The 24,189-nt window shown below is 35.8% G+C and overlaps 2 protein-coding genes across 4 annotated transcripts in view; both read left to right on the top strand.

Moving 5' to 3' along the window:
• The first annotated feature begins 50 nt into the window (after window positions 1-50).
• On the top strand, window positions 51-5,208 carry LOC109533546 (E3 ubiquitin-protein ligase SINAT2). 2 transcript variants are annotated; one of them, XM_048660545.1, is made up of 4 exons: window positions 51-228; window positions 3,509-3,613; window positions 3,932-4,116; window positions 4,575-5,208. In XM_048660545.1, the coding sequence occupies exons 1-4, from the start codon at window positions 72-74 to the stop codon at window positions 4,716-4,718; spliced, it is 591 nt and encodes a 196-aa protein (XP_048516502.1). In that variant the 5' UTR covers window positions 51-71; the 3' UTR covers window positions 4,719-5,208. The 2 variants fall into 2 exon arrangements, with proteins under 2 accessions (XP_048516502.1, XP_048516501.1); XM_048660544.1 differs by having other exon boundaries at window positions 4,636-5,208.
• Window positions 5,209-8,097: 2,889 nt separating this feature from the next.
• The window catches only part of LOC109533550 (FERM and PDZ domain-containing protein 4), a 23,741-nt gene continuing 7,649 nt past the window's right edge, over window positions 8,098-24,189 (top strand). The window contains exons 1-7 of one of the 2 annotated variants that reach the window (XM_019898890.2): window positions 8,098-8,392; window positions 16,627-16,854; window positions 17,117-17,236; window positions 17,296-17,479; window positions 21,723-21,971; window positions 22,034-22,282; window positions 22,370-22,629. In XM_019898890.2, the coding sequence (XP_019754449.2) occupies window positions 16,655-16,854; window positions 17,117-17,236; window positions 17,296-17,479; window positions 21,723-21,971; window positions 22,034-22,282; window positions 22,370-22,629 (1,262 nt within the window). In that variant the 5' untranslated portion in view covers window positions 8,098-8,392; window positions 16,627-16,654. The remainder of the gene's footprint in view (window positions 8,393-16,626; window positions 16,855-17,116; window positions 17,237-17,295; window positions 17,480-21,722; window positions 21,972-22,033; window positions 22,283-22,369; window positions 22,630-24,189) is intronic. The other variant, XM_048668219.1, reaches the window with a different exon arrangement.

The following is a 24,189-nucleotide window of genomic DNA, read 5'->3' on the forward strand; positions in this document are numbered from 1 at the left end:
TTATGTGTTTTTAAATTTTTACCTAATTTCCTTCAATAAGCAAATAAATGATTTTGTTTTGCTACTAGAAAATGCAAGTCGCCAATAGATACCCCAAAGGGGAGATGATGAGACTGGCAGACATAATTGCTTGCGAATTGGCATGTAGAGGCTGCCAGGGCTTAATGTGGCGACCAATACAACACTGCATTAAGGGGCATGCATATTGTCAGAAATGCTACAAAATTGGTGAGAAATTTCAATATTTACCGTTCAAAGTTCTAATAAACACCGACTTAATTCTTTAGTTAGTCTGACTTCAATGACTGACAGGTGGATCTTTGGTCTTATCTAGAAACACTTCAATATTGTCTAGACAGTGTTTCTAGGGAAGGCTATTTAGTTTGGCCCCATTTATTTAGTTACAAATTGTTAGTAGTTAAAATCAGACGTAAATAAAAAAAACTAATAAGACACAACAGAATCACAACAAAAATCGTAAATGAAAGAACATTAAGCATTAAACAACCCGTAAATACATTCGAAAGTAGAATATAAATAGTCTATAGTGTTGAAAAAATAATAAAAGTAGAATAATAAATAGTCTATAGTGTTGTGTGTGTTGATGAGTGAAACAGCAACAAACATTAAAGACAGAGAGAAATTAAAAAAAAGTTAATAGATAATAAAAGAAAGTAGCCAACTAATGGAAGAGGGAAAGATACATAGAGATAACGATTATCAGACATGCATTGAAAAATCTGAAGAAGGGAATAAATCAGAAATGATATCGAAGTTGCAGATGATACTACGTTTCTTACCATCTACTTTCAACCAACGCGACGACCATCTATTTAATTTTTATCCCATTTACCTTACTTTAAATTTTCAGACCACATTTTCACTGGTTTCTTTGGAGGAGGGCGTCTTTTAAAGATAAAGAAAATTCCAAATGACTACTTGTCTTAGTTTGAAACTTGTGATTTTTTAAAGCGAAGCCCAGTTGAGTACAAACATCAATTTTTATGCCTATATTTACGTAGCTGGCCAAAATCGGGAATTTAGGAGATTCTTACGAAACTTTCGGAATATTTAGACTGGAGTGTTCTCTGAAGATAGTCCAAATGTTAAGTTGGTATTTGCTCCTGATTCAGAATTTGGAATTTTGGAAGCCGAGGCTGCAGCGTGCAGCAACGTTCATTTTTATCTCAACATTTACTTAGTAGCGAAAAATCCGGATTAATTTCAATATGAATAAGGCTTTTCAGATTTCAAGATTAAGACGTTTTCTACAAGTGGGCACATTTGCAGATTAACCTTTGCTTTTGATCAGAAGTTAGCAATTTTTAGAGGAGAGAATGCACTTGCGTGACTTTCCTCACTATCTGACTTGCGTTTTCAAAGATTCCAAGATTTCAGAAATTTTATTTGAGATGTAAATTGAACAAAATCTTCACTCATTTTAGAACCAAGTTTTTATATACAGATTGTGAAAATTTCAAGATTCTGCACGCTTTAGATTGAAAGCTACGATTTTTTAAAGCAAATATTGCAGCTGCCCAGAAACGCTAATTTTTAGCTGAAAATTTACGTACTCGCCAAAAATCAGGATTCAGTTCAATGAAATTTTCTGAAATTTGAGACTCAGCTCTCGTCTTTAAGCTGCCATACTTTAATGTTTATTTTTGTTTTCGACCAGAAATTAGGAATTTTTAGGCGCGAGTGTTCACTTGCATGCGAACGTTTATTATTTGACTAGCGTTTTCAAAGGAGTTAAAATTTTGATTGTTATGTAATTTCAGCAAAGCCTGCAGTTCTTTTTAAACGAAAATGTGTATTTTCTATCCATAGATCTCATGGTCCACCAAGAGAGTTTAAAGTTGCTATTGCCTCAGATTGACGGTTGCGATGTTTAAAGGAGAGGGTGCAGCTGTGTGAAATCGTTCCTTTTAGCCCAACATTTACTTGGGTCAAAAAAAATCTAAGTTAAGCGGCAGTTGAATAAAATTTTAACAATTTTTAAACTAAACTACCTTCTTTAAGCTTGCAAATGTTGATGTTTCTTTTGATTTTCAATCAGAAGTTACACATTTTTGGAGGAGAGCCAGCACTGACGTAAAAAGTTTTATTATTAGACTTCCGTTTTCAAAGGTGCTAGCATTTTAATTGTGATGTAATTTGAACAAAGTCCTTTTGGGCGCTTTTTTAATAAAGTGTAGTTTGTAGACTGTGAACGTTTCAGGTGGCTACTTGATCCATATTAAGAGCTGTGGTTTTTTAAAGCTGAGGGTGCAGCTGTGTGGAAACGTTCATTTTTCGACCAACTTTTACTTAGTCGCCAACAATAGGGATTAGATATGATTTTTACAAAATATTAAAAATTTTCAAATTCAGCTGTCCCCTATTTGCGTTGTTTTGCAAGATGCGAATTTTTAAAGTACAGAGCGAATTTGGATTTGAGCGCAAAACGTCTACTTTGAGCACGATAATTATTAAGCTGTAAGAAATCAGGTTTTCTCCCAATTTCTCTGAGACTTTTCGCATCTTTAAAACCAAGTGTCTTGTAAAGATAGGAAAAATTTCATATTCGCACTTGCTTTGATTTGGAAGATACCAATTTTTAAAAGAGCGAGCGCCGTTTAATAAAAACCTCCATATTGAGACCGATATTTATTAGGCTAGTAAAATCAGAAAATTCACGGCGATGTTAATAAATATTTCAGATTCTTTTGAATAAATTACCTGCAAAAAATGCTGAAATTTTCAAATTGCTCCTTCCTTTAACCAAGTAGATAGGAATTTTTGAAGCAAAGAGCGCAATTGAATGAAAACATCCATTATGAGATCGATATTTACCGTGCTGCCAACAATGAAAATTACCGAAGATTCATATGAAACTATGAATATTTCTAGACTGAAAATGTCATATTGGTAACTGATTTTGTTTGGTAAAAGGGAATTTTGCAATGAAAGATCGCAGTTGAACAAAAACACTTATTTTGAGAACGTTTTTTTACTATGCTAGCAACAATCCGGATTCTTGGCAATTTCTTTTAAACCACCAGGGTTTTTAGAACCAAGTGTCGTCTAAAGATTGCAAAAGTTTGCGGATTGCTACTTGCTTTAACTAGAAAGCCTCGAATTTTTAAAAGCAGCTCTCAATTGAGTAGAACTGTTTATTGAGACCAATATTTATCATGCTGGCAACAATCAGGATGGAAAGCGATTTTAACCAAACTTTGCACATTTGTAGAACCAAGTGTATTCTAAAGATGGTAAAAATTGCAAATCTCCACTTGCTTTAAGTTGGGAGAGGCGAATTTTAGGATAAGAGGGCGCACTTGAATAAAAGGGTTCATGTTTTCGCACCAAAATTTACTGCTTCAATGTCATTTATTTAAATATGGAACAAATCACGCCATTCTTCCGATAAGCGCATCATCGACTATCTTTTATTATTATTATTACATTATTATAAATTAAAATTTCGAATCGACATTAATAAAACACGCATTTTTTTACGTTTCAGGAGAACTTTGTAAGCTTTGTGGCAACGAGCAGATTGGCAACCGCAGCTACAATATAGAAAGACTAGTGGATATGTTGACTATTTCATGCAGATTTGAGGACAAAGGTTTTTTCATATCACCTTATTTATCAACATTTTGCATCTTTCGTTTAAAACAACCAGTATTTTTGACCAAATTTATTCAACGCAGCTCGCCTTGTTCAACCGGACTGTTTCGTGATTTTTACTCAGAGAAACCCGCATATTAATTTACCATTAAGGACTTAATTCAAGAACATATTTTCTTTCCTTGGACTGCACACATTAACACTTTTTTCACACACAAGGCAAACTATTCAGCACCTTGAAAGCCTTTCCGCTGCTTTAACTATTTCTATCCACTACATAGTTTTGCACGGCTTTCAAATAATTCTGTTTCTTCAGGTTGCAACAGAAAACTGCCGTTCGCTCACATAGAGCAGCATGAGAACGAGTGTCAATCATACAAGTTCAAATGCCCATTCGACAAGATCCTAAAATGTCCTTTTACTGGGCTGAAGCAACAGATGATATTTCATTGCCTCTTAGTGCATGGACAGTTCACTTTTGTTGATAGGACTCCATCGGAAGTAAGTTTTTTTTAGAGGGGTTTCAATGGGACACTCTGTACATTTCTCGATTCTTTTCGGATCATGCTAAGGAAAACCTGAGGTTGTTATAATCTTACTTTTCGCGGTTACAGATAGAACAGATTATTGACCGCAGATCCAAATAATAAATTGCTAATGTTTTGCTCGTCCTGTGCGTATGCAAAGGCTTAAAGTCCTATTTGAGGAAGCCCCAATACTGCAATGAAAATTTTTAGTGGGTTTCATGCAATAAGTTTGTACAGGGTGGCCTCAAGTGAACGAACGCATTCATTTTTATGTGCTTATTCTACTTTTAGCGTTGCAAGAACGGCGCAAATCTTGCAAGAGCTTTTCGATTACTTTGTACACTCAGTACAAGTTTATTTCACAACAAAGTAGTGTTGTTTACTGAGTTTATTTTTTAAATCAACCAATGTTAGACCTAAAAAAATCTGCAGAAACCAAATCGGGTGACAGCGGAGGTCATTGTCCAACACCAAGCCCTTCTGTATTTTCCAGAAGAAACTGTATTTCGAAAAAATCCTCCGGGAAAATGCCATCAATCATCCAGCGTCACCATCCTACTTCTTCTGCGACAATGAACACATGTTTCGAGTGCTACTGAAACTGACCAAAAAGAGCATGTTCATAAAAGTGTCCCAAATGAGACTGCCCAGCGATACTGAGCCACCCCACGATTGTATCCTCAAAATCTACAATGAAAATCATAATGTTCTTAAGGCCTATAGGCATACGTGCTGCTTAGGTGACGACTTGAGTGGCAACAATTTTCAGCAATTGAAGATCGATCTTCAGATGGTCAATTGTAGTAATTATTTTGTAATCAGCTTTGAGCGAAAGTGAATTTTAGCATTTATATGGCCGACTAAGCACTAGATAATCTACTTGTTTTTAGTATTTTTATTGTGGAAGATGGGGGATTTTTTTGGTTGAAATCTCCTAGTTTTTGTTCTGTCTTCACTGTTTAGACGTTATTTGAAGCTTCAAATGTACTAAACCTGTGACTGTGATATTCCAGAATATTTACAATCAAGAGAGTTGATTAAGATTAATAAACAATTTTAGATCGCGCGTTTTTTGCTCATTCATCCGTTCCTTTATTTTTCTCCTTAAATATACGTGCAATTTGCCAAATAATTTCAAGTTATAAGCTTTTAACGTACCTTAATTCTAATACTGAGTTTTTATATTTTTTTCAACAAAATGTATGGTTTTACAAAACTGTGCTTTTTATCACAAAGTATAATTTTTCTCCCCAAGTGAACGTAGAATCGAAAAGTAATTTTAATTGGCCGAGAAACCATTGTGTGCAGTGTTTTGTATGCTGAAAAAAATCGAGAGTCAAATTTTTTTTAGCTATTTTCTCAAACAATAAAACGGTTTTATTTTTTTAAATCGGAAATTGCGACTTTTTAACAAAAAAGTCAAGAGCTTTTTCATTCACAAGTGAATGTCGCATGGGAGAATATTTATATCTAAACCATTGGCGTGTTTCGTTTTCTTTTTCTGAAAAGAATCATATGCATAATAATTAAGCGGCAATTTTCTCGCACAATAAAACGGCTTTTATTTTTTTAGTCAGAAACTGTGCAATTCAGCAGAAAAACTCAGCAGGGCTTTTTTATTCCAAACTGAATTATAAATATTATAGAAACATTTTTGCAGATAAACCATAGAAAATATTTGAAAACTAGTTTTTATTTGCAGAAAAACCATTAGCGTGCACTTATTTCATTCTTAAACTTGTGAAATGCTAAACATTCTGATAATTTTCGATCTAAAAAATAAGGTTTTCGATTCAACAAAATTGAAACTATGTGACGTCTGCTGTCAATCTGACGCTGCTGATCATGTGCCTACTAGATCTACTACCTAGAGAACATCAAGCGACCAGCTTTCAAACGGACATCTGTTCTTATGTCATTCTCCTGAATTAGTCTATTGGGTAGAAAGTTTAGTGGGTAGAAATGACTGTGGCCACTCTCTTTCGTCAATGTTTCTGAAACTAGCTGAGTTTTTAATGTTTTTTTGAAGAACATTTACGATTTTCCGAAAGAGAAAGTTTTCCTAACAGTTTAGTGCGATTTTCGTAAAAATCAGTACAGTAATTAGAAAAAAATAGCTTTTTTGTGAGCTTTGTGAATGCTTCTTAAACTAGCGGCGTTTTTAATTTTTTTTTGAAGAACATTTACGATTTTCCGAAAGAGAAACTAGAAAGTTTAGTGGGTAGAAATGACTGTGGCCACTCTCCTTCGTCAATGTTTGTAGAACTAGCGGAGTTTTTAATTTTTTTTGAAGAACATTCACGATTTTCTGAAAGAGAAAGTTTTCCTTTATAGTGTAGTGCGATTTTCGTAAAATTTGTACAGTAATTAGGAAAAAAATTGCTCTAACAGAGTTGAAACTATCTGACGTCTGCTGTCAAAGTGATGCGGCTGTGTGGACATACGCCTACTATATCCAGCATCCGGAGTTTTATACAAGGGATATTTTGGTTCGTAAACGACGCTTGGATGTGATTCGATTAATTACTTTTTCAATGTGAAGAACGGCAACCACCCACAAATTAATTAATTGATCAATTCCCGAGTTGAAAAGTCCAAACGCCCCCTGGTGGCTAAAATTATAACTACACGTTAACTAGTAATTTGACACTTGTTTTGTTGACCTTGGTGTGTGCGATTTGTTTTGTTTCGTTCTAATCAACTTTTGCAACATTTTAAAGAAATATAGAAACACATCGAAAAGTGTGTAAGTATTGTTTTATGTTATAGTTATATGAAACACATTTAGTAGTTTAAAATGCGTTTTCTTTTTCGAAAATATCTAATTTGATTGCATCGGCCCTCTTTCGCGCAATATTACGCCCCTTATTTTTCAATTTTTTTACGCTGTTGATTGATGAATTAGATTGTTGTCTTACAGAGAGAATTGTACGCATGGATTTCAGGTGATTTTTAAATCTTCCATATTAAACCCATAAGCATGTGACTTTATCTATATTTTATTCCCGTATAGGAACATACGAGTAAAATAGATGGCGCCTACGGGAGTTTCTCACCGTTGTGTTTCATGCCCGACTACTTCGGACGTCTAGGCCAGTTTCACTAGACGTACAAGCGGACGACACAGCATTCATTGAATCACCGTCAATTTTTAAGGCGCAATAATACATTTGAATACAAGTCAAACCCGTCCAATTGCATGCGTCAATTCACGTGGATTTGACGTGACACAATAAGAAGTTGGTGACTTTTTCGTACAAGTCACGTCTTTTTCACATGATTGTCACGATCGATGTTGGCCGTTTTGTTAATAGGAGTTGAAGTTGCCCGAACTTAGTGGTAAGTTGGGAGAAACTCGTCTATGGGGAAATGATTGTCAAACTTGAGAATTCAAGATTTTTCGGAGAAAATCCGCCAAATGAAGTGGGGAAGATTCCACCAATTACTGGCCTGACCTGATACTTCTGAAAAATACGTTCTTGCCAAAGTTAATCCAACGTATTTTCCGCAAAATACTAATTACTCTGATGAGAAGCTAAAACATACGATTGCTGGCATCGTAAGGCCTACTGAAGACTGGACATTGATGACTTCTCCAAAATTTGCAGAAAAGTCCTTAATTTTTAGGCCTCCTCCAAGTGGCCACGAATCACTCTTTTAAGCGAACCTGCGCCAATTTCCCCCCCGCTTTGATTTTGGGGCAGAAATAAGGCACATTTGGAGATTAAAATGCCCTAAGCCGATGATTATAAAGCACTTTCAAAAGAAATAGTTGAAGTCTTCCACTTGAACGGTTTCAATTACAAAATTTCCTTCGTCCCACTTGGCTTCTGCCCCTTAAATTTGAGGTTTTCCTCAGTGTATTTGGGCAAAAAATCCATACCAGTGTGGTGCCATCTCCCCTTAGGACAGGAAGTGTGCGCCCCAAGTATTGAACACTTCCTTTCGATTTATTTGAAGCGGCGCAGCAGGTTTAGTCGAATAGCGGCAGCAGAATACTTTCACCATCGAGTTTCAGTCGTTCGGTAGTTGAACTCTTGTACATACATCCGTCCTCAGTGATATTATTTACGAATTGTTGCCATTTAAATTGTCCGGGATTATGTTCAGTTAGTGTCCCGAAGCCCGGACGAGCCCAACCCGTGTCGGGCCGCGACGTCTCGCTCCCGAAAAATGTGACTCGCAGTGTTAATATTGAAGAAAAGTGACTCTTTAATACGGACCATGACAAATAACGCCTTAACGAGCGTGTAAGTAAATGTGATTCTTGTCCTCTACCGTTAAGCTGTTACGCAAAACGCGTTGGTCTTGTAAATATTGTAATAACAACAATTGAAGGAAATTTGTGTGTGGAGGGAACCTTGAAGAAAATGCGCTGTTCGGCTGAGAACAGTGGGAACCTGACGAAACTGTTCGCTTGCAACAATTCATATTAACAAAAACAATGCGGATTTGATGAAATTCGCTTTGGGATCGCGGGGTTGGCCAAGTGCAATTTAAGGGTGGCGGCTAATTGGCACGGCTGTATTGACCGCTCGATGCGTTTTTCAATCAAACACTGCAGCTAAGCAGCTCAAAATTGTCGCTTTGCCTGCAATTAACAGCCTATTTGATCTGATTGATTTTTGAAGACCCACAGCCATTTTTTGTACCGAATTTACATTTTCCAGTGAATTGAGAACACACTACAGTTTGGGAACGTAAAAGCTTCTTACTAACAACGTACGTAGTAACTGATGAAGTAGCTCCTTACTCACTTACGTAGTAACTTTACGTACTAATTTACGTTCTAACTCACTTACGGAGTAACTTATGTAGTAGCTAACTTACTTATGTAGCAGCTCTCCTCACTAATTTACGCAGTAGTTAACTTACGTTAGTACGTCAGCTCCTTAATTATAAAATAAGTATGAGAACAGCAAATTAATACGATTCTCATGCTGTTTGTAGTTTGTAGATTGACTTTTTGAATGTTTTTTGGGAATAATTCAGCAGCGTGGCAACTCTGAAAAAGAGTAGGATAATATGAAATTTTCTTATGCGTGAGGTACTTAGCAATTTATTGAAATTAAATATAATACACACAAATTGGCTATAATTTTATAATATGGGAGTGATTCAAAATTGGTGAGTGTATTAGGAGTACAGAAACAATAGTAAAAAAAAATAATTGTTATTGAAAACTGATAAATTTGCAAAAAGCGATATTTGAAGGATGGCAACAATGTTTTTCGAGCCTAATTAACATTGTGTGAAAACCGGTTGCTTCGTAATTATTAAAAACCCCGGTAACCATGGAAAAATAGAGAAAGTGACAATCATGATCACGACAAGTAGTAAATTCAATAGAATTCGTTAAATGTAGGGATCTACTTTTTTGAAATGTCAAAGTGTCAACGAGAAATTGTTTATTGTTGCCATCATAACCTCGAATTGATGTGTATACAAATAAACATACAGTTCTGTCTTCTCGTATTCACTCGGAGTCACTCTTCTCGTATTCGGTCAAATAACTCCCGCTCAGTTAGTACCGGTGATCAGTAAATCATTGGTTTAATGTGTTTTTGTGTTCTGTGTATCTTACATGCAAGGTAGGAATGTAGCCTTTCCTCGGTATTATACCTGTAACTTTCTGTTAATCACAAAAAAAAACCTGCTTGACTTTTCATCAAAAAATTGTAGAAGAGAACTTTTTTATTTTCAAAAATTTTCGCAATTTGAAGCAAAGACAGTATTCCAACAGGGTTCGAATCAAAGCTGAGACTATTTAAAAATAATGCATATTAACAAAGTTTACATTCGATTTTCAACTGTTAAATTAATATTTTCTAAAAATGTTTGAAATTTTTTTAAAATTATTTTTTGCCTACTCTCCAATTGAGCCCCTACTACTCCTTAAAAGGAATGACGCCAATTTTGAATCACCCTGTATAAAACACACGTTAAGGGTCGCAATTCGCTTGTAAGATATCAAGCATATTATTGTAGAAGAAATTACCAACAAGTAGTTAAGTCAGTGTAGAAGAGCCGTTCCGAAGACATAAAGCGTCGATGGAATAAAATAAATCATGTTACTGAGCATTTGTATCTTAAATTTTCTAGAATTTGTAGCATCTGAAAATAGGTGGATGGCAGATCACGTTCTCACCCTAATTGCACAGTGAAGACCGTCGAAGATCGAAGAACGAAGTCAACAACTATTCAAAAATACTGAAGATTATAAGAAATTGAATCAAAAAACCAAGCAGAGGTGAACGAAGAAAGATATTGTGCAGAAAGAAAAGTTAGAATATAATAGATTCTTGAGGAGGGAAACTAGTAATAATCCAAAAGATGTAGTCCGCCGAATAATCCTGGAAGCTGAAGGCCGTTAAACCGAACGCGTTTGGTTGGCGTTGGTGCAGGGTAGCGCAAATGGCTTGCTGCGCCAACCCCACGCACCGTTGCAGTAACTCAGTTCCGTTGCTGGGAAAAAAATTGTTTACTTGTTTTTGGATTTATTTTAAGGGCCATTTATTAATTACATTTTAAACATTTCTTCAAAATTTCAGATTTTTCCAGTTTTAGCCAAATTACTCTTACTAAATGCTGACAATTTGAAGGTATTTATTGCGAAAAATGATGAAACAAATTTCGAATTTGTCGTCAGTTGTGACAGACAGAAGTGTTGCGATCTCTTTCCAGCGTCGAATTTTGAACGAAAATCAAATAATTTTCTATCAACACACGAACAGAATAAGCGAAAGCTTATAAAAGATTATTTGAAAATCTTGTCACCTCCATTTCTTTGAAGACTGTAGCGTTTGTTAAAAAAAAAATCGGTTTTTTAGTTTGCACTGAATTATTTTTTGCTTCATTTTCTACTCAAAAACGCACTATTTTGTGGAGTTTCACTTAAGTAATACCAATATAAATATCTGGATCTCGAGGATTTATACGCGAAAAATTACAAGATCAATTTATAGCTTTGTAAAAATTTGACAAAAACTTTTTTCAGTGTCGAATTCGGGACAGAAACAGAAATAAATTCCTCTCGTTTTTCCACGAAAACCATTAAGGTTTTCTCCAAAACCGAGCACAAAACCAAAAGTTTTTAATCGAAAACGAACAAAATTAATTTTGCTTGAAAATTCGCCGCATTCATCGGTTTGCAAGAACCTTAAGAAAACCCTTCTCAGCTTCGACTTTGGCACAAAGCAAATAATTTTATTCAGTTTTTTACCGAAAGTAATTAAAATTATCTTGAAAAAACGATCAGAGAGCAAAATTTTGCAAAAAATTATTTGGAAAATTCGCTGCCCAAAAATTTGTGGAAATATTTTTGCAGCTTCGAATTATGGAAATAATAATTTTTGCTGTTTTTCCAAAAATATTTCCCCGAACAGAAAAAGCGAAACTTGATAGTCATTTATTTGGATACTGGGGTTTCTTCACTTTTAGGTCCAAAGCGTGTTTTTCCTAAAAAATACTGGCAAACTGAATCTTTTGCAAAAAAACTAAGAGATTGATTTTACAAGAAAACTCGTCGACTTTCTTTGGGCTCAGTTCTGTGGCTGGGAAAATCTAGATGACTTTTTATTAGTTGTTTGAACAAAGTAGTAAAACGTTACTCAGAAAAAATGTTGATAACCTTTTTTTTAGGCGTGAAAACTCCAGTCTCGGGTCTCGTAAAGCTTTAATAAATTACTTATAACTCATTAACCGATGAGTTAAAATTCGTTAACTCAAAGAGCGGCCACAACACGATAGCGCAACTCAACACAGTGTCACTCAGGCACTGTGTGACTTGCGCTAACACCACGTGATTTTACACTTTAATTAATCAATTTGCTTGAGTTAGCTTAGCTAGTTAATGGTAAACTAGCACTTTTTCCTTGGTTTGATGCCTTAATATAAATTCAGATATTTGGCAATCAATACACTTTGCTTGATTGGAGCAGCAAGGGAAAATTACGCTCCGTGAAAAATTGAAACCTTTCACAAGGTTTCAAATTGCGAAAAATCCGCCTCTTTAATCGGAAAAGTCGATTTTCTGACGTACCTTAACGAGATAATGGAAGCACGAGCCATCGTGCTGGAAACCAGGTCGCCGCTTTCACCCTCTACTTCAATCGCTTCTAGAATACTTTTCAGTATACTCAACCGACCGGCAAAAGGCTCATTAATTATTTAACGATTTTTAAAATTTGATTATTTGTGGCGCTCGATCTAAATCCTTTTCAGAACCACACGCTATCAAGAGATTTACCTTGATCGCCATTCCACGACCATTCCACCACACCGGATTGATCCACGCTTTCATCCTATTGGAATGATCGACATTTCGATTCCTTAAAGGGCTGGAATCCTGCGGGAAATTTAGCGGACATTCCAAATACTGCAGGATATTGATATTATGGGAATCTGTCCGGGGATCTAAGAAAAACGGGCAATTTCCGCTAAGTTTAGTTGACAATTTTATTTTGATTTCAACTGATCAAGTGAAAGTGACTTATTCATCCTCTGTTTTTACAGTAGAAATCGATTTACTTGTGTAATCTACTGCCTAGGCTTAAAGGTCTTTCACAGATCAGAGACTTCATCTCTATTTGCAGTTTCGAAGCTGTAAAAGTTTGAATTGACTTATAAATTTAAAGACATTTTTAGCAGTTTTAGACTCAAGTGTTAATTTTTAATCAAACTTTGACATAACCTCCGAAAATCACGATTCCATGCGATTTTTACGCAATTTGGAACAGTTTCAAATCAAGGTGCTTTCTATAAGTAGCGAGAACTTTATGTCTCTGCGTGTTTTCAATCAGACGTTATACATTTTTAGGCAAAAGCGTGCACTTGCTCGAAAGCGTGTACGTGTATTAATTGTTTCGCGTTTTCGCAGCTGGAACAGATTTGGCTGGTCGAATTAGAAAAACATCCTCAGTATTTTCATACGAAAGTGTCTTGTGTACACTGTGCAGGTGGTTACTTACTCCAGCTTAAAAGTTAGGATTTTGTTAAATCGAGGGTGCAACTTTTATTTTATTATTTTACCAACTTTTGCATACTCAGCAAGGCTGAAAAGTCGACGGGGTTTACCTCAAATATTCATAATTTTGAGACTAATCTGTCTTATAAGTTCTGAAATGCTCATCGTAATTGTTTTTTCCCATGAGAAATTGGGAATTTTCAAGCGAGAGCGGGCGCATTCATAAAGACTTTATTTTTGACTTGCGTTTTCAAGTCTGCTAAAATTTTAATTCTCGTCTAATTCAAAGGAAATCCTGAGCATTTTTGAACTCAAGTGTCTTCTATACACTGCAAATTCTCAAGTTGCCACTTACTGGAGGGTGAGAGGTAAGATTTGTTGAGCCCACGATGCAGCTATGTAGCTGGAAATGTTAATTTTTAGCCCAACTTTTACTTAGTCGCGAACGATCAGAATTATACGCGATTTAAATAAAAATTTCGGAATATTCATGCTAAGGTCTTTTCTATACGATGTGAAATTAAAATGTTTGTGCTCGTTTTCGATCACAAGTTAAAAATAATTAGGCAAGAGAGTACACTTGCGTGAGAACGCTAATTATTTGCCTTGCATTTTCAAAATTGGAAACATTTTAGTTGTACTCTGATTTAAACGAAGTCTGTAGTCTTTTTATATTGGAATTTGTTTTGTGTACTGTGTGTGAATATTTAAAATTACTACGTCCCCCAAATTTTTTTTCAAGGATTTTTTTACCGAGGGTGCAACTGTTGGGAAATGTTCATTATAGCCCTCCATTTAATTAGTCACGTAAGTATCAGAATTCAACGCGATTTAAATAACGTTTGCTGGATTTTCAGAATAAGATATCTTCTATAAGTTGTGAAATTTCCATGTTCGTTGTTGTTTCTAATTATAAGTTAGACATTTTTTTAAGCGTGAGAGTCCCCATGCATAACTTTACTTTGCTTTACTTTGAACAAGATCTGCAGCATTTTATACTCAAGTATCTTCTATACACTGCGAAAATTCCAAGATGCTACTTGTTCCAGATTGAGAATAACTATTTTTTGTAGTCGAGGATACAGCTGGATAGAAACGTTCATTTTTATCCCTAATTTTACTTAGTCGTAAAAAATTACCATTTAGTGCAGTTTCAATGCAAGTTTAAGGAGTTTCAAACTAAAGCGACTTCTATCAGTTATGAGAATTTTGAAATTGAGGAAAATCCACTCGAACCTTTATAATCTCAAGCGTCACGGCACTATATACCTTCAAGCCCTTCTTCAAAAATTAAGAACTCCAAAAGTAAGACAAGTGAAAACTTCAAAGTTTCACAGAGGGGTTAGAACTTAGAACGAAGCCTCAAATTGAAGAAAACTGACTAGAATCAAGATACGGTCAAGTTTTTTTTAAGCAATTTAACCTCAAGCGGCACGACGTGAGACTCTAGACACTTTCAAAGCTATTTTCAAAAATTAAAAACTGCAAAACTAGGACAAATAAATACGAAGCCTTAAATTGAGGAGAATACACTCGAATCCAAATAAGATCTGGGTTTTTTTTAAGCCTTTTAATCTCAATCGACTAGACGAGCGTTCTAGACAATTTTCTCTAGTTCTAGACAGTTTCAAGTCCATTTTTGTGCGTCTTAAAAGCTAGAAAAAAATCAGTTATACGGTAATTTCAGGGCAATTAATCTTCTTAGACACAAGTGTCTTCTATAGGCTAGAAAAATTGCAAAATGTTACTTGTTGTAGATTGAAAGTTTAAATTGCTTTAAGTCGACCATGCAGGTTTGTGGAGACGTTCATATTTAGCCTAGGGTTTACTTAGTCGCCAAAAATCATGCTTGGATGCGATTTGAAAGCAATGTTCTGCAGTTCTGCAATTGTCTTCTATGAGTTTCAAAATTTTTTTATTTTTGTGAGTTTACAATGCGAAGTTATGAATTTTTAGGCGAGTGTACGCTTGCATGAAAACTTTTATTATTTGATTAGTTGCGTCTTCAGAGCTGATAAATTTGACGATAAGACCTACGGATTTTTAGATTCCAGTGCTTCTTAAGATTAACAGCGAATAATTTTTTCGCGGAAGACGTAGTTGGGGAGGAAAGTTTTTGCCCAACATTTACGTTGTTGCAAGAAATGATGGTTAGATGCGATTTCAAGAAAATTTTCAGCAATTTCAAACTAGGCTGTTTTCTTCACGTCTGCGGAATTTAAGCTTCTGTGTGTGTTTGATCAGAAGTTATGAGATTTCAGTGAAGTGCGTGCATTTGCATGAAAACGTTTTACTTTTTGTTTGTTTTGAAGTTGCAAACTATTCAATTATGGCGCAATTTGAATGAAATTACCAGCCGGTTTAGCTTTACGTCTCTTGTATACACTATGGATATTTCAAGTTGCTGCTTCGTTTAGCTTAGAAGTTAAGATTTTTTTATACCGAGGATGCAGCGGCGTGAAACGTTCCATTTAAGCTCAACATTTACTTGGTCGCAAAAATAGCACAATTTGCTTCTATATAAAATAAATTAGCAATGCTTTTAGACAAAGTTGTCTTCTATCAGACGACAAATTTGCTTGCGGGAAAACGCCCATTATTTGACTTGCGTTTTCAAAGCTACAAAAATTTCAATTGCTGTGTGATTTTCAACAAGTTTTCCGAATTGCAACAATAAAGTGTCTGAATGAATTTTCCGAGTAGAAAAGTGAGGAAGCAAAGGCCTTAGGACAAAAACTTGGAAGATAAAATCTTATAGAATACGATGAAGCACCAGTCAATACCAAACAGACTAACAATCTATTAGGCTGAAAGAATGACCAATGCGGAGCAATGTAAGAGAAAAATCAAGGAAGGTATGAAATTAGTAATTTCAAGGAAAGGAAACATTAAAAGAGTGTGTTTTGCACACCTTTGTGCTTTAGTGCGCTGAGGATTACTGCTTGCCTTTTTATTTCGTTTTTTATAGATGATTGATTGGATGATTGCTGATTTATTAATTTCTATTTATTGATTATTATTAGATTGACAACTTCACTTTTCCATTGTTATACACCAAAAACACCAGCACAAAAATAATGGTAGGACGCCGAACTGACACGTTCATAAATGTTCTATCCGCGCCAACAGAGTGAAAATCCACACTTTGGTAGAAAATGACACACGTAGAAGGAAGCGGTAAAATTGTCTTAAAGCACAAAACGGTGGTTATTAGAATTTGATATCTTCCTCCACTTTTCTTCTTCCTAATGCGTTCTAGATGAACCCCTCTAGGGGTTTCAAGCACTCTGAGAAAATACTTTAATTCCTAGCTGGTTTCACAGACCTCAATTAAACAATTCCATTAATTAATCTCACATTTTTACGGCTTCTAACTCACTCACTTTACTAAAGTTGTTTTTGCTTCAATTTTCTCCTTTATATGTTGCTGTCTTTACAAACCATTTACACAAGCCAACACTTCGCTGGTGATAAGCCTATAAGTTAATGGTGATTGAAATAGATTTTTTATCTTTCCAGGTAAACGCCTTTCGGGAAACGTCGCGTGATGCTTTTGCAAAATGTGAACATCTTCCTAAGTTCCGATGCAAGTGCCATGAAGAAACCCATTGAAAATTTGGAAACTGAGCAGAAAGTTCCACAGAAAACCCAGGAAGAATGCAGTCGCGTTTTGCACATTTTGGACTCAGCCCCTGCACCAGGATGGACCGCCCACGTGACCAAAGAAGGACGACTCTATTATTGCAAGTAAGTGAAGAGTTCGATTAAATTCTTAATCTAATTACCTAGATTAGTCGGGTGCTAAATAACCATTGTTGCACTTTCGAATATCGGCGTGCTGGCATTCGAACGGTATTTAGACGACGACTTTAAATGCAAAGACATCTGTATCCTTTGCCTAATTGTATTCCGGTCATGCATCGGATTGTCGTTGAAATCGCGGGAAATTACTGCTCATTTAATTGCGACTAATCGACGATTTTTGCTGGAGAAATTTACCATTTTTCAGCCATATAACGCGTTCTGCTGGATGGCTACCACCGGCAGATGTCTGGAAATCTGGCAAAGACTCGCTACCATACGGCTGGGAAAGGGCTGTAGATGACACTGGCCGTTCCTACTTCATCAAGTAAACAACCACTCAGAAAATAAAAATGTTCCTTTAGAAATGCTTTTAATCTTATCCAGCCATGTGAACAAGACCACAACTTACGAGACACCAGTTTACAAAAGTGCGGAGAACCTTCCAAAGCCCAAACCAAGAACAGTGGTTCTGGAACGATCGGCCAGTTTGGGCTTTGGATTTGTGGCTGGTTCGGAAAAACCGGTCATTGTCAGGTTTGTTACTGAAGGGGGACCCAGTGCTAATGAGGTAAGTAACTCTAATCGTGAAATGACAATTTCACATTTCTTTGACTTGCATTTAAAAAGAAACTTTATTGGATCACAGTTCAATGTGTTGCATGATTAACAATTAGCCTTTTACTCAATTTTCACTCTAACGCATTCGAGGCCAGTTGTTGGTTCATCGATTCTTTGTGCACCTTCATTTTTGCAGGTTCGCTCGAAAACATCTCTGATAATGCCAGTGAACAGTTTAATGGCTTTTCGTTGTCATTTTGGAGATTTTTGATGCAGTTATTAATTCGCTGTAGGCTGGGTAACTCAGTTAATGTTTAGGAGTTGGCGCAGTGTTACGCAAATGGCCTGGTGCGCCAACCCAACGCATCGCCGCAGTAACTCAGTTCCGTTGCTGGGAAAATGTTTTTTACTTGTTTTTAGATTTATATTAAGGGTTATTTATTAATTATATTTTTAAATTTCTTCAAAATTTCAGAATTGCCGGAATTGTGTTGGAGCACCAAGCCATTTGCGCCGCACTGCGCCAATTCCTAAAAAACCCAGGCCTACTTTCTTTAACGTTTTTTTCTTTACTTGTTTTTAGATTTATTTTAAGGGCCATTTATTATTAATATTTTTAAAATGTCTTCAAAATTTCAGGATTTTCCAGTTTTAGTCAAGTTACACTTTCTTCAAAATGATCAATTTTCTAAAGTTTCGCTTAAAAATGCTGACAATCTTAAGGTATTTTCCGCGAAAAATTATGAAAAAAATTTCCGATCCTTCGTCGCTTGAAAAAGTTTCAAATCCCTTTCCAGTTTCGAATTTGGAATAAAAATGAATAAGCGAAAGTTTTTCACAGATTATTTGGAAATCTCGTCACCTCCATTCCTCTGAAGACGGTAGAGTTGGTTAAAAATAATGTGGTTTTTTAGTTTTATCTGATTTTTTTTGCTTTACTTTCTACTCAAAAACGCTCTATTTAGTGGAGTTTTAATCAACAATACTGATGTGTAATGTAATGTAATGTGTAAAAATTTTACAAAATTATTTTCAGAGTCGAATTCGGGACATAAAAGAAAATAAATTCCTCCGTTTTTCCCCGAAAACCATTACGGTTTTCTCCAAAACCGAACACGAAACTAGCTCTTTTCTAATGATTTTCTTCTTTTCTGACGAGAATTGGGTCTTTTCAGCCAAACATGACAAAATTAATTTTGCTAGAAAATTCGCCTCATTCATCGGTTTGCAGGGAACTTTAGAAAACCCATTTCAGCTTCGAATTTGGCATAAAAACCAAATAATTTTATTCAGTTTTTACCGAAAGTAATTAGGATTATCTTGAAAACAACGACCAGAGAGCAAAAGTTTACAAAAAATTATTTGGAAAATTGGCCGCACTGAAGGTTTTTAAAGACCCTGCAAATTTTGAGATCATTCCAGTTTTAACAAAGGTTCTATTAAACAATTCTTTCTTCGCAAAAATCGCTTGGTTTTTAGTTTTATCTCAAATGCTGACATCAGGTATTTTCGGTGAAAAATTATAAGAAACACTTGCAAAACTTTAGGTTAACATTACTGAACAGAAAAACCGCGTTTTTTCTAACGTTTCACCATAAAATACTGGTAAACTGTATCTTTTGTGCAAAAAATTAGGAGATCTTCTTCTTCTTTTTCAAACTGTCTCCGTCCACTCCTGAACGTAGGTCTCTCCCAAACTCTTCCATTTTTCCTTATCCTGTGCAATGTTCAACCATCGTTTACTTGCCACGTCTCTGATATCGTCTACCCATCTTTTCGACGGACGTCCCACGCTTCTTTTTGTTTGTCTCGGCCTCCATTCTGTGGTTTTAAGCGCCCATCTGTCTTTGAGTAGTCCAGCCACGTGTCTAGCCCATCGCCATTTCATTATTGCGACTTGCTCGACTATCTATCTCACTGATCTTCGTTCTTCTTCTGATCTCTTCGTTTCTAACTCTATCTCGAAGTGAGATACTGCTATGCTTCGTTCCGTAGCCCTTTGAGAAGTTCTGAGCTTTCTGGCGTAGGCTTTAGTGAGGCATATGGTTTCCATTCCGTATGTATTAACTGGCAGGACACACGTATTATACACTTTAACTCTCAAATTCACAGGAATTGTGTTGTTCTTCAGGATTTGTCCCAGTTTTCCGAAGGCTGCCCACGAAAGTCTAATTCGTCTGATAATTTCCGCACGCTGATTTTCTCTCCCCAGTTTGATAGTGTGCACTAGATAAATATACTCCTTTGAAGCACTTGTGCAATTACCCCCGATAATTTTCTATCTCTGTGTTATCACCTAATATCTCTCCTAATATAACTTCAGAATTGCACTTGCAGAATGAATTATTTGTCAGAATTCGAATTGCTTTCTTTGTAGTTTTTCCCCCCAGCTTCAGCATTTCTGTTGTAATTTGGTCTTCTCCTGGGCATCTGATATTTTTGATTTGTCTCAATGTGGTCTTAATTTCATCTTCTGTAATTTCCGGTACTTCTTCCTATCCTGCATTTAAAAAGGTTCTCTTTGATTGTGTTCGCGGTAGGTTGGATGAATATAATTTCCTATAAACCTTCTCGAGAGCGTTAGTGATGTCTTTTTATCTTGTACCAGCACATTGTTTTCGTCTTTTACTTTAGTCATTTTGTTCTTCATTTTGAGGGTTGTGAGCGGAGTACTTTCATTTTGCAATTGTCGTTGATGGTTTCGTCGATAATCTTTGTGTTGTGATTCTTATTGTCTTTTCGGATTTCTTTCTTTACCATTTTGTTTAGTTCTTTGAAGCTGTCCGATGTTCTATCTGTCCTATTTTTCCTCTCCTCTAGTAGTTTTAATGTGGACTTAATGTTGAATCTCTGTAATTTTTTGTACGTGAACATATTTTCTTGGTGGCCATTTTTATGGCGTTTGTGATTTTAGCCGTAAGTTGGTCTGTACCTAGTTGTTCTAATGTATCTGTGGGGGATAGTCCCTGATGTAGGTCGTTCTGGTATTGTTCTTCATTTAGTTTCAAAATCTCTCCCGCTGGGCTCTTTGCTCTGACCAGCCTATGATCACTTCCGGTGTAAAATTTATCCAAAACAGACTCGTCCATACATACATTGTCTATCTAATTACGTATTAATATACATAATACACATACTTCCATTTGAAAAACAAAAGTTATCTTTTGTTCAAAAGTTTTAGATTGAAGTCCACATTGTTAACACCCTGTCCAATGTATTGATATTTTGGTGTAATAGAATTCTTAACAGATCTGTGGTGATTGAAAAGACGTATTTTTTTGTATCTCTAACTGTTTTTTTTGCATCTACAATTAATTTTTAGATACCATGTTTTTAAGCAAAATTTTACTAAAATGGCGAAAATCTGCCAACGTCGCAAGTAAGAAAAAAAAACAATTTACGGTGCATATGCAGCGTTTCAAGCTGCATTTCATGAGCTATTGAAAAAAATCTATTTAAAAAAATACACTTTAATCTTGCGCGCTTTTCTGAGACACTCTGTATCATATACGATATTTTGAAAATGTGCGCACTTGTGCGGTAACAACTTTTATATGAAATCATTTTTCGAAAGTTTAGCACCAACGAAAATAATGGACTCTATCGCACTAAAAAACCATGTTCTTGTTATGTAACAATGTTCTTGTTATTTGAGACTATAAAGTCTATTTCGTTCTTCACTTTGTTGTCTGAGGTTTGCCATGTCCATTTACGCTGTTTGGGTTTTTTAAAGAACGTGTTAGACTGTAATTCCACTTCCACTTCCAAATAATTACTGGAGATTAGGAGATCGATACAAGAAAACTTGTAGACTTTCTTTGGACTCAGTTCTGTTGCTGGGAAAATCTAGATTACTTTTTCTCAGTTGTTTGAACAAAGTAATAAAATTTTTTGTTAGATGTGAAAATTCCAGGCTCGGATATCGTAAAGCTTTAAAAAATGACTTATAACTCATAGAGCGGCAACAACTCAATAGCACAACTTAACACAGTGTTACAAGAGTCTAATTCTTTGAATGATTGTGTTACTTTTGAAGAGTTTGCGCTTTCTTCAATTTCTTAATTGTTTCGAACAATTTGCCACAGTTTGCAATTTATTGGTCACCATCATCTAAACATTAAAAATGACAATCCCATAAAAAACGTAGAATTTCAACATAACTATTACGATCAACGAGGTAAGATCAGTTCCACTTGAACTTGATGTTGACTACTTAAAGCTAAGCAAGTGACAAAGCTTGTGGGTTTTTCCAGCTCCTTCCCGGCGACCAAATCCTCTCAGTGAACGGGGAAGATGTGAAAACAGCGCCCCGAGAGCACGTAATCGCCCTAGTCCGATCCTGCACTCATTCCGTTACACTGGAGGTATGCCAGCCAACCGAGCAACAGGGTGTGCGAAAGTCCACCCTACTTTCTGCCATGAAACGAGCCCGACTGAGGTCCAAGCCATCCAGGGTGCGCTTCGCCGAAAGCGTGTGCGTTAATGGAGCTCCATTATTTCCTGTAAGCTTCTCCATTATTCATCCAACACTTCGTAATTAACTTCTGCATTTTCTGCGATTTAGCCCTCAGCGTTTTCTTTGGGCGATATCTGCGTGCCTCAGATGGCCAACGTCCTCAAAGTGTTCCTGGAGAACGGCCAAACCAAGAGCTTTAAGTACGACGCCTGGACAACTGTCCAGGACGTTGTCAATTCGCTGCAGTCCAAACTGTGCATCCAGGCGTCGGAGTACTTCAGTTTACTGGTCGAACATATCAAGAGCTTGAAGCGGAATAAGCTCACTTTGCTTGATCCGCACGATTCCATTGCAAAGGTAGGATTCCAGATTCATATTACCTTAAAATAAAACGTTTTCTCTAAGTATCTCAAGGGATTTATTTACTTGTCTGGAAAATTTCAGATCGCCTCCCAACCAGGCGCTCATAAGCTGCGTTGCCTGTTCAGGGTGACTTTTGTGCCGATCACAGCAGCTTCATTAGCACAGCGCGACTTAAACGCTTTGGACTATCTGTACAGTCAATGCTGTAACGATGTGATCCAGGAGCGATTTTCACCGGAACTCCAATACGATACTGGGCTGCGATTGGCCGCCCTCCACATGTACCAACACGCCTTAGCAAATAACATGCAGGCCAATAAGCTGACAGTGAAAATTGTTGAGTAAGTATTTGTTGAGTTCTTCAACTTCAATCTTTTTCAGTACTAACAATCTGTATCTGAAAATTATTCATCCTCAAGCAACTTTTCGATATATGGATTTCTAAAACTAGTACATACGTTGCCTTGAAAAGGTATGTTTCTATCGACTATTTTCCCAAATTTTCATATTTGATGCGGTTCGATAGAGAAAAGCTTCGGATGTGCTTGATATAAAAAACCAAAACCGCTCAAAATATTACCAAAGTTTAAACATTAGGTACGAAAGAACCAATAGCAACTTGATACCAAATCCACCCTACGAGTCAGCTGATAGTAGCAAACTGAATATTCATACACCTTTTCGACAAAACGACACCGAACTACACAATGATTATTTAATAATTTGCTTGTTCGCTCGTTCCATGGTTCATTGCTTCGGCAGTTCGATTTCAGTTTGTTTATGGAGAAAATTATAAAATTCGAAATCCGGATTTTTAGTAGAAAGTATTGGTTTTCAATGTATGAATAACACTTTGAAATGAGAAGAAACGAAAATTGAAAATAACAAATGTAGCCTAATGCACCAGATTGATGAAAATACTGTTGCAAGCGGTCTGGTTCTTGGAATCATAGCAGTCCGATATGATTTCAAAAAACGGTGTGTTTTGTCTATTGTATGAATTAATTTAGATTTTATATCAGTTTGTCGTCTAGTTTCTTTATGTAACAGGTATATGTACTACTGTATCAATTGAACTTTGACCACCCCGTTTTTGCATCTAATTTGAAATTTAGAGGAAAATGTTAAATACAAAAGTTGCAGATACTAACGTCTAGTCTATTTTAAGATAGCAATAATTGATACAGGGTGTCTCAAATTCAAGTAGCAGATCAAACTTACCTTTTTTAAATGGAATGCCGTACTTTTTATTGCATATTCGAACTATTCGCACAATTCTAGGCCTACTCGATATAAATGCTGATGATTTTGATTCTGATCATCAATGATTTTCAACTGTTTTTGAGTTAATAACCAATAATGATTGAACTTTGGCCACCCCGTTTTTGCATCTCATTTGAAATTTAGAGAAAAATGTTAAATACAAAAGTTGTAGATACTAACATCCAGTCTATTTTAATTTTTATTGTATATTCGAACTATTCCCAAAATTCCAGTCCTCTTTGGTATACATTTTCTATATTGATCTTCAACTGTTTGTGAGTCAATAACCATTTAAATATTCGGGCATTCCGTTTATAAAAAATTGAGGTTGGCCAGGCACTTGAATTTGAGACACCCTGTAGCAATCGTTATTATCATAAAACAAACTAGATGTCAATATCTACAACTTTTGTATATAATATTTTGCTCTAAATTTCAAATTAGATGTTAAAACGGGCTGACCAAAATTCAATCAATATTGGTTATTAACTGAAAAACAGTTGAAAATTATTATAGAACATTTATATCGAGTAGGTCTAGAATTGTGCGAATAGTTCGAATATGCAATAAAAAGTACGGCATTCCATTTAAAAAAAAGCTATGTTTGGTTTGTCACTTGAATTTGAGACACCCTGTAT

The sequence above is a fragment of the Dendroctonus ponderosae genome, unplaced genomic scaffold (assembly GCF_020466585.1).
Source record: "Dendroctonus ponderosae isolate FM_Combo_2020 unplaced genomic scaffold, Dpon_F_20191213v2 Dpon_F_20191213_1, whole genome shotgun sequence".
Lineage (NCBI taxonomy): Eukaryota > Metazoa > Arthropoda > Insecta > Coleoptera > Curculionidae > Dendroctonus > Dendroctonus ponderosae.